The 11,240-nt window shown below is 44.1% G+C and overlaps 1 protein-coding gene across 2 annotated transcripts in view; it reads left to right on the forward strand.

Annotated features, from left to right (window-relative positions):
* The window catches only part of DOCK1 (dedicator of cytokinesis 1), a 397,349-nt gene that overhangs the window by 175,631 nt on the left and 210,478 nt on the right, over positions 1-11,240 (forward strand). For both annotated transcript variants that reach the window (XR_005780006.1, XM_040438894.1), the window contains exon 27: positions 5,558-5,653. Coding sequence is in view for 1 of the 2 variants with exons in the window: in XM_040438894.1 (XP_040294828.1) it covers positions 5,558-5,653 (96 nt within the window). In the remaining variant the exon portion in view is untranslated. The remainder of the gene's footprint in view (positions 1-5,557; positions 5,654-11,240) is intronic.

The raw sequence follows: 11,240 nt of genomic DNA on the forward strand, positions 1-11,240 counted from the left end.
GCAGGCACCTTGTTCCGATCACCGCCCGTCGGGATGCCATTATAGAAGGGAGGGACACAGATGGGACGCCATTATAGAATGGAGGGACACAGGGGACGCCATTATAGAATGGAGGGACACAGAGGGGACGCCATTATAGAATGGAGGGACACAGAGGGGACGCCATTATAGAATGGAGGGACACAGAGGGGACACCATTATAGAATGGAGGGACACAGAGGGGACACCATTATAGAATGGAGGGACACAGAGGGGATGACCTTCTGAAGGCTAGGTATACAGGGGACGCCATTATGGAGTGAAAGGACACAGAGTGGAGAACATTATGAAGTAGAGGGACAAAGGGGACGCAATGTCCCTCCATTCTCTCAACATCATAATGTCCTTCCCTCTGTGTCCCCTCACTCCATAATGGCGTCCCTGTATCACTACACTTCAGAATGTCACCCCCCTCTGTGTCCCTCCATTCAATGTCACCCCCCTCTGTGTCCCTCCATTCAATGTCACCCCCCTCTGTGTCCCTCCATTCAATGTCACCCCCCTCTATGTCCCTCCATTCAATGTCAGCCCCCTCTGTGTCCCTCCATTCAATGTCACCCCCCTCTGTGTCCCTCCATTCAATGTCACCCCCCTCTGTGTCCCTCCATTCAATGTCAGCCCCCTCTGTGTCCCTCCATTCAATGTCACCCCCCTCTGTGTCCCTCCATTCAATGTCAGCCCCCTCTGTGTCCCTCCATTCAATGTCACCCCCCTCTGTGTCCCTCCATTCAATGTCACCCCCCTCTATGTCCCTCCATTCAATGTCAGCCCCCTCTGTGTCCCTCCATTCAATGTCACCCCCCTCTGTGTCCCTCCATTCAATGTCACCCCCCTCTGTGTCCCTCCATTCAATGTCACCCCCCCTCTGTGTCCCTCCATCCAATGTCACCCCCCTCTATGTCCCTCCATTCAATGTCACCCCCCTCTATGTCCCTCCATTCAATGTCACCCCCCTCTGTGTCCCTCCATTCAATGTCACCCCCCTCTGTGTCCCTCCATCCAATGTCACCCCCCCCTCTGTGTCCCTCCATCCAATGTCACCCCCCCCTCTGTGTCCCTCCATCCAATGTCACCCCCCCCCCTCTGTGTCCCTCCATCCAATGTCACCCCCCCCTCTGTGTCCCTCCATCCAATGTCACCCCCCCTCTGTGTCCCTCCATCCAATGTCACCCCCCTCTGTGTCCCTCCATCCAATGTCACCCCTCTGTGTCCCTCCAGCCAATGTCACCCCCCCCCCTCTGTGTCCCTCCATCCAATGTCACCCCCCCCCCCCCTCTGTGTCCCTCCATTCAATGTCACCCCCTCTGTGTCCCTCCATTCAATAATGCAGCAGCCACTATGAACACAACCAGAACTGAGCAGCCATAAATCCCCCACAGCTCCATTGCTGTAGTCCAGAGTCTGACCCCATCCTGCCTCATGTCCTCTGCTTCTACCCCTCTCTGCTCCTGCAGATGAAGGCACAAAGGAATAGCGCGGCCGCCCGGCACTGATCTTTATTTCTTTGTGCTGTGTCCAAAACGGAGCTGCGCATGCAATGGATTTCACACATGTTGGCATACCCACACGACATAAAAAAAAATAAAAAATACAGAAAAACCAAATTTAGTAAAGAAATTGAGCTTTATTGTGAACGTAATTAACATGTTTATTTCAAAATAAACTTCAAATTAACAAGCATAAAATAAGAAAAATTTGAATAGTAATGTTATATTTAATTTACTAATAATATTTTATTTTCTGAAGAGATGTCTTCGAACCAAGTCTTCCTTTGGAGGACGTTCAATTGGTGCAATATTTTTTGGTAAAGCTGGCAAGGCTGATTGCCATGTCGATTTGATTTTTCCCTCTGCAAATTCCAGAATTTTAGATCGTATTGGCAGTAGAAATTCTTGCGAACGTGGTTCATATAGGATTTTCACCACCCATGCTTTTCTCGCTTTACTGTTCTCGAATCTTTTCTGTGGCTCTGGGGGGTGGGATGAAACATGATTACCCAGATGAGAATACCCCTTTAAGTCACTTTTAGGGGTTTACATGATATACCGTAAATTGACAATAAATGACCCCATTTTATAAACTCACTACTCAAGTTATTCAAAACTGATTTAACAAACTTTTTTAACCCTTTGGGTGTTTCACAAGAATGAAATGAAAAGGAGATGAAAAATCAAAATTTAGCTTTTTTAGGCAGATTTTCAATTTTCATATATATTTTCCTTTAACACAACAATGGTTGACATCCAAATCAAAGTCAATATCTATTACCCCGATTCTGCAGTTTATAGAAACACCTCATTTGTCGCCGTGAACTGCTGTATGGGCACATGGCAGGGCACAGGTTGCAAGGAGCAACATATGGATTTTGGAGCGCAGATTTCACTGGAATAATTTTCAGGCGCCATGTCACTATTGAAGACACCCTGATGCACCCCTACAGTAATAAATCTCAAAAAGTGACCCCATTCTGGAAACTACACTCAAGGAATCTTTCAACGCATGTAGTGAGCACTTAGACCCCAAAGGTGTTTCATAGAATTAGGAAACACTTCTTTTTCTGGGTTGAACACCTCTGTAAATTTAGAGATGAGGTGCTCCGGGAGGGGTCTTATTTTGATTAGACGGTCAAATTGTGGGTCATCTTGGGAGGGGGGGGGGGATTTCAAAATGGATTCAAATCTTGAGCGGGACATGGCCCTATTGTAAATTGGACTGTGGTAGAAGACATCTGGACTCCAATATTGTCTCATTTCTGGTTGTTTTAGTTATTTTTTTACCAGGCCCACAAGCAGCAAGTGTCCCCAACAGGTCATAATGTCGGCTGCATTTACTGGGGTCCAACCAAGAGATCTTGCATATGAGGATGTCTGGTTTTGAGCAATAAACTGCTGGGCATACAAATTTTTTTGGGTCACCATCAAATTTATAAAATCGTCAGAGAAAAAGATTTTGAAAAAATCTATTTCTGTGAACCCCGTGCAGTCAATCTGGATTCCAGAGTTCCCCACAAACTCTGGAATTTGGGGCTCATAATCCTCAGGTGGTGTGGTCCATAGGGGATCACTGGGGGGGGGGGGGGGGGGGGGGGATGCTACTTCATCTCTCCTGAGGCGTCTCCTTGAGGGTCCCTCATCACCGGATGATGGAGTAGAGGAATGTGGCATCCTCTTCTCCCTCACTTGCAGACTCCATTTCAGAGGCAAGGATGGCATATGCCACTTCAGCGGAGTACATTCTCTGAGATGGACGGGACATTTTTATTTTTATTGGTGTGTGTAAAGTGAAAAGTGAAAAGTGTCAGGGGGGTGTATGTAGTGATTTAACACGTGAGGGGGCTTGTAATGAATTTCAAATAAAATTTATGATTAAGAAAAAGATAAGTGAAATAGTAAGATAAAAATGTAGAGAAAAAAAAGCTCCAAAAAAAATAAATAAAAAGCACTGAACAGACGCTGTCAGTAAATGACAGTACTGACCGGGCACGCAGCAGGTGCAGGATCCACGCACGCAGATGGCACGTGCGTGGGTTAAAAAATGTAAACTAGTACTAATTAAAATGGACATATTTAGATGTATATGTGTGTGTGTATATATATATATATATATATATATAAATAAATAAATTTTATTTGTATATATTAATATTATAGCTAGCTGGCACTAACTGAAGGGTTTAAAAAAAAAAAAAGTGCTGATCAGCACTTGCTAGTCACAGCTCACACACAGAAAAAGTGGTGCAGAGCTGGAAAAGAAAAAAGAAAAAAAAAAGACAGACTGGAGTCCGCCAGCTGTTCCAGATGTTGTTATTCTTCTTCTTTAATAAAAAGCACTGATTTATGTGGTAGTACCACAAGTCCCAGCTGACAACCAGCAGCACATAGGGCACAGGTCCTCTCTGCAAGCAGTCACCAAGCTAGAATGGCTGCCTGCAAAGAGGCACCAACTGTTCTTTCAGCTGCATAGCGCTGCCATTGGCTGCAGCGTTGTTCCAGCTAATCGCAGCGCTGTGAGGGGGACATCAGTGTCTGGTGTCCCTCCCTGACCTAGGAGGTGACATGGGCTGATGTAATCAGCCCCTGCCACCTCTAGCCAAGACCCCCGGCAGCACCATACAATTTCTGGCGCTGCGATGGGCCAGTCTTTACTAACCGGCCTATCGTAGCGATCAGCGCTGCGGGGGGGTGGAAATACTCCTGCTCGCCCTCAGCTAAGATGGCTGCCTGCCGATTAGAGCAGCCATCTTATTCCGGTCACCACGTGATGCAGCGCAGTGACCGGAGTTAACCATGACGTACTATTACATCAAGATGCGGGAACGCACTTACTTCTATGACATAATTGTACGTCATGTGTCGGGAAGGGGATAAATGGTGGCATTAGAATGTACAACTTGTTCCGCAAAAGACATGCCCTTAAGGGATCATGCACACGAATGTATTTTCTTTCTGTGTGTGTTCTGTTGTTTTTTTTTTGCGGAAGAACCATTTATTTCAATGGGTCCCTGTGCATTCTTTGTCCGTATGTCTGTTTCCGCCAAAAAAATAATGTCCTCTTATTGTCCACATCATGGACAAGGATAGAGCTGTTTTTCTGATGAACTTCTCTACATATACTTGGGTAAATTATTAAACACTGTCTACCATCAGCCACCACTAGAGGGAACTTGAGAGCAACATTTTTTAAAACTATATTTTTTCACATTTTTGTCATGTCCTCTTAAGGGACTTGAGCATGTGAACACTCAATCACTTCACTATTGCAATGTTGTGATGGGACAGAGAGCCCCCTCTATCTGACCGCTCAGATTCCCCGGTCTGATCCCACCACCGCTCCGCTCCTGAGTCTGCTCTATACGGATGTCGTGCACAAGTGATGTACATGTAGGGAAACATTGCGTTAAAAGGTGGTCTGTCAGTTTTAAGCGTCTTCTATTTTATTCACTTTTAGACCTTCCATCCTTTTATATAAAGCTTTGCATTTGACACCTCTTGTAAGACCACGTTTTTTACGCACATAGAAATAAGCTTGAATATTAGGTTACTTATGAATATGTGATGTACAGAGCAATGTATTTGCTTTGACTAGGTTGCTCACAATTATACGTTTTGACCCAGCGAGCTAAACCTCAGCTCATAAATTTTTATTTTCCACCTCATGTCGTTACTTATTACATTGAGTATTGATGCCACCGTATGGAGAAATGGAGACAGATTGCCATCGGAGAAGGATTCTCACATTTATTTCAGGTTTAGAAAGTCAATTTAAAGCTTGTAGCTTAAGTCAAAACATCTTCAGATCATAAATATATTACAAGATTATAAAAATAGAGTAAAACGCTCACTTATTTCAGCTCTGTGGCTTCAGGTGTCTAAATCTGTCATTCATGTGACTCCAATTTATCGCCATCCAGTATTGTGCGCCTATTAGCTCTGCTGTTCGGAGATAATCTGAAAATGTATTTTCACTTTTGTATGATGGAAAACCAATATCTCAGGATTCCTGGTCTTTTCTTCCGCAGGGTCCAACACAGCGACATATTCAAATAATAATGGAAAAACTTCTGAGAACCGTAAACAGGACGGTTATATCCATGGGACGGGATTCTGAGCTCACCGTAAGTGAATTTTTAGTCAATCAGGCTCCAATGTTTTTGTTTTTCTTTTATAATCTATTCATTTTTTGTCTTTTTTTTTTTTTTTCCTTTTTATTTACTGAAACAATGCAAATGTGATTGTTAACATGGATTTCCAAACTTTAACATGTATCTCCTGTCAGTATGAGGGTGGAAAATACTGCAAATGTGCAGGGAAAAAAGAAAAAACACCTGCAAAACAACGTGAAAAAGGCCATCAATAACAGGCACCTGGCACCCCTGCCGATCGGCAGGACTCTACACACTTCCCTCCATTGTGTGGTGGACATTAAAGTGGTTATCGGGCCCCTCACACACAATATACTTGCCTCGCTCCCCGGCACCCACGTCTCTCCTGATGCCCGTGCGGCCGCCACGTGGAAAACATCCGAAGTCGGGGCGGGGGCAGCTAATAGCAGGCCACAACGGGAACGAGCCTCCCTAGGGTCATCCGCAATTCTAGGGTTACTCGTCCTTGTCACGGCCTGCTGTTGGCTAGGTTCCCCCCCCATCCGTGGAGATGCGGCGGCCATGCAGGCTTCAGAAGCGACGCAGGTGCCGGGGAGCGAGCTAAGTACATTGTGTGTGAGGGGCCCTATATAGGGGGGCATTTCAGGGGTCGGATAACCCCTTTAATGGTAAATGCAGCACTGCTCCCGTTGAAGTGAATGGGAGCACCGTTTCAGTTACCGGCTCTGTCCACCACCCCTAACTGATGGAGTTGCAGTTTCGGAACTACAAGTTAACCACTGATTGGCAGGGGGTGTTGAAGCCCCATTGATCTCGTATTGATTACCTGTCCTGAGGATACACATCAAATCCTGGACAACCTCTTTGATCACTGGAACTGATCGATCCCTCTAACAGATCCTTTGCAGTGCGCACAAGGGGGCTCGCTGTATTGCCGTGGGGCTACTTTTATTCCACATGCTGATGACCCCAAAATAGTGGAAAAGAATATTATGTTTTATCTATTGTGGGTGAAGGTCGGGAATCCTCCTGTTTCTGAGCACTCAGGTCTGCCGTCCTGCTACCGATCCCCCTTCCCCCGATTGGCGCCTTTATTTCTATACACAATATAGTACAAGAAAAGATCATCTCTTGGGGTGGCAGGGACATTGGGACTCTGGCACTCAGCGAACCTGGGAGCTTTTAAGGATATAACTGGGCCATAAAATGTAAGTTTGCCCAGTGTTTCAATCAAGGTCACTGTCACCCGTTTATACTGGCTAGATAGCATAAAACTGGTGACATCTCTTTAAGAGTGATTTCACAGTCTACGAACGATGTGTGAACAGGGTTTTTCCCCCTGGAGATTTCTGAATGACGGGGCCTTCGTTGCGATTTGCTGCCAAATACTAATAACCAATTATTGTCTTTGATATCTTGTGAGTGGCTCTTGTTTAACGTGTCATTGTCTCATGACAGTTTGCTTTACATTGATCTACCTTTTTATCTTTCAAGAGAAAACTTATATATAGTATATGTTTCCATTATGCTGTATTTTTAGATGTTGAGCGTTTTCTAAAATCTTAGTCCTTTTTTTTTTTTTTTGGAGTAAACGAAGCCAACAAATACTAGACAGAGTATAGGTGTGCCAGATTCATCAGCCAGCATCGGTCACTGTGATAAATCTTGCATAGATATGGATGACCTGTTCTCTGGATAGGTCAGTAGTCTCTGATCGGTGGGGGTCCTACTCCCATCATCCCCTCCAGTCAGCTATTTGAAGAAGCCCCAGCCCTCTAGTGATCACATGGCCCATGTGCAGCAAAGTTCTATTCAAGTGAAGGGCCTGAGCTGCATTTCCCAACACAACCGCTATACAATGGTACGACGTTTGATAAGGCCGCAGTGCTCACTGGAGCGAGGTGTTGCTTTTTTTCGTTATCATGTAATACCCTGTGCACCTATGGATGGAGGTGCTTCCTTGTAAATACATTTAAAGACGACGTGCCACAATCAGCGTTTTTCAGTTACAAGAAAGGTAATGTCTGAATGCTGGGACCGGACCTCCTTCGATCACTAGGTTGAGATTCCCGAGCCCCCAGTTCCTTTTTAATACACGACTGCAGTGAACTTTTGAATGGAGAGGTGTTGGAGCACGCATGGTGCCGCTCCATTAAAGCTTATGGGACTGACAGAGATAGCGGAGTACGGTTTTTCACCAGTTTCTGTCCCTCCATTCAAACGCCTCCTCTCTGCAGGTCTTTGAAATATTACAAAATACAATTTAAAGGGGGTTTTCTGGACTTTACAAGATAGGTCATCAATATGAGATCAGCTGTGGTTGACTCCCAGGACCCCCGCGGATCAGCTATTTGAGGAGGCCGCATCGCTTCCGTGAGCAACATGGCCTCCTTGCGGCTTACTAAGCACAGCCCCTTACATTGTATAGTGTCATCACATGAATAGGCCTGAACTGCTCCTAGCCAGGCGTGGGCAACCTGCGGCACTCCAGCTGTTGTGAAACTACAACTCCCAGCATGCTCTATTTATTTCTATGAGAGTTCTGAGCAGAGCAGGTATGCATGCTGGGAGTTGTAGTTTCGCAACAGCTGGAGTGCCGGAGGTTGCCCACTCCGACCTAGGCCATATGAGCGGTGAACGTGACCTCACATGGCCTAGGAGGAGGCCTACGCGCTCACAGAACGCTGCGGCCTCTTCGTACAGTTGATCCTGGGAGTCAGACCCTCTGTGATCTTGTATCCTGATTATAGGTCATCAGTATGTAAATCCCGGAGAACCTTATTTGTTTGAGCACATAATAGATATAAAAAACAAAAACCCTTCTTTTCTGATAAATCATAACCAGAGTTTCATTTATTGTGTTATTCTATGAATTTAATCATCATTTGTGGGCAAAAACTTTATTTGGGGATTTTAAAACATCATTTTACTTGTGCGGTATAAACATATAAGTATCTTTAATTAAAATAATAAAAAATAAATAAAAAATACAGTAAGATTTTTTTTAAATTTTTTTTTCTCCCCACCCAGCAAATAAAACAATTGCACTTCCTTCTTGGCACATTAGCACTATTCCCTTTACACAGACTATATTATACACAAAAATAATTTGATATTTTTTATGTACATTTTTGTAGCCCTATTAAGCGAGTCTGATAAGTATTATTCATGATAAAAAGCATCAGTTTGGGCATGAATACAGATTTTGTACAGTGTTAATGAGAAACGTACAATCCTTCAAATTATCACATAGTGATAGCAAATAAAGCATCGTCTCCCAAATTTACCAATCCCAGTCACAAAAAAGTACTACAAAAATCAGCAATCCATGCATTTTCTTTCTTACCCTTAGAATAATAAACTTCCGTTTTATGCATTACTGTCACACTCTTTTTATTATTATATAAATGATTTTCTTACACACACAAATTTATTTTATTTGTACTGTATCAGCAGCTGCCAAATGGCAAATCTGTCCTCCAGACCTCTCATAAAAAAAATGGAAAACTAATAGTAACCGTAGGATTTGTCTAATAATCAAAAAACCTTTTTAGGATTGGTATTTTCCCCCAGTATGTAGCAGCTAATTGTTAGCGGACTTCTCCACGTAAACTGCTCTTTAATGGAACACTAAACCTAGAAATTAAAGGGGTTTTCTGAGATCTTTATACTGATGACCTGTCCTGTGGATAGGTCATCATTTTTTGGTCAGCTGTTGGAGAAGACACTGGCACTCGCACTAGCACAGCAGCCTTTGCTCAGCTCGCCAAGCACAGCGCCGTACATTGTATAGCGGCTGTGCTCGGTATTAGAGCCCAGTCCCATTCACTTCAATGGGACTGAGCCGCCTCTAGGCCATGTGACCGATGAACGTGATGTCACTAGCCTAGTAAAAGCTGCGAACATCGGTGCCTTCTCAAACAGCTGATCGGCTGGGTTCCCAGGTGTCGGATCTCCAACGTTGACCTATCCCGGAAAACCCCTTTAGGGTAAATGCACACATTCAGGATTTATGTGCGGACAATCCGCAATGAAGTCCCCAGGTGTTCACGGGGGAAATCGTGCGGTCAATCCGCATCAATTGGTGCGGATTTGCATGCGGATTTTACTCTCCCCGTTGAAGTGAATGAAGAAAATCCGGTCAGAAAAAATAAAATAAATTGGCATGCTGCGAATTTTAAAATCTGCACCTTAGGTCAAAATCTGTACAGAAAAAATCTGCATCATGTAGTTGAGAATTTCAGATTCTCATAGAATACAATGTACGTGACCTATGGTGCGGATTTTTCACGCAGAAAATCCTTACGCAATCCTGATCGTGTCCATTTAGCCTTAAAGGGTTTATTTCATGAATATAAAGATATATCCCCCACAGAATAGGATAAGTGATTAATATTGGATCCCAATGGTCAGATGGCCAGATCCCCTGTGATAGGAGAAGCAAGGGTTCCCCGAGTAACAGCTCTGAGTGGAGCAGTGGGGTGCATGCCAAACCACCACATTCACTTTTCTGGGTCTGATGGAGCTTTGCCTATGTTCCTTTTGATAGCCTATGAAGATTAACCCTTTTAATGCAAAAAATCAGCTTGCCCAGTATTTCCACATGCCCCCGAAACAAACAGTCTTGCACATGCGTTACTTCAGTTTTCATCTGGAAGAAGGCTGAATGCTAAGGGGCAGAATTTAGTCTTTCTGATTTCCTGCTGCAGACTGAGCACTGGGGGGGGGGGGGGGGGAGGCTTCTTCTGCAGCCAGTTGCTTTATAGCCAGATATAGGATTATGAAGAGTAGGGGACAAACGACTGATCAGATTTTTTTTCTACTGTATATTTCTGAGTTTTGAATGAACAATCAGTCAGCATATCAAAGAAGTATTTACTGTTTAATTCTTTCATATAGTGCCGACTCCTTTTTATGATGTCGACGCCCATCATTGTAGAATATCAATAAATTATTTAACAATACAAACTTTATTTTACAACTCTGGGGAGCTACTGCTCTTGTATTGTAATAAAATACTTCTCAAACAGATCTAAGCTATAGTGAATATTGCAAAAAATATTTTAAATCTATATTATTCCCCTCACTCCTTTAAAGAGGAAGCCTAAGAACATGTATGAATATAATATGCGTGTGATTGCTAGGGATCCAGAGTCCCTTGTATGAATGGAGCGGTATTGTGGACGTGTGACCAGCGGTCCAGTCACCTCTATTCGGCCACTAGCGATAGCAGAACGCTGTACTCTACAGTCTCATAGGTCATGACCACACACCGGCACTACCATTCACACAAGGTACTCGTCGGCGGCAACATTCTAACCCCCAGCAATCATATTTAGGGAGGAGCCCACTTGTGTTTTCAAGTTTGGGGTACAAGGTTCGGGTTATCTAAGAACTCCGTTATGGATTCCGCTACCACGGACCAAACTTAAAGTCCATGGTAGCGGAATTCATAACGGAATTCTTAGATAACCCGAACCTTGTACCCCGAACTTGAAAACACAAGTTTGCTCATCTCTACTCCTCCTGCGGATAGATGATGAATGACGATTGAGGGCCATCCCCTTTAAGGACATATAATAACTCTATTTGCGCTATA

The sequence above is a fragment of the Bufo bufo genome, chromosome 6 (assembly GCF_905171765.1).
Source record: "Bufo bufo chromosome 6, aBufBuf1.1, whole genome shotgun sequence".
NCBI lineage: Eukaryota > Metazoa > Chordata > Amphibia > Anura > Bufonidae > Bufo > Bufo bufo.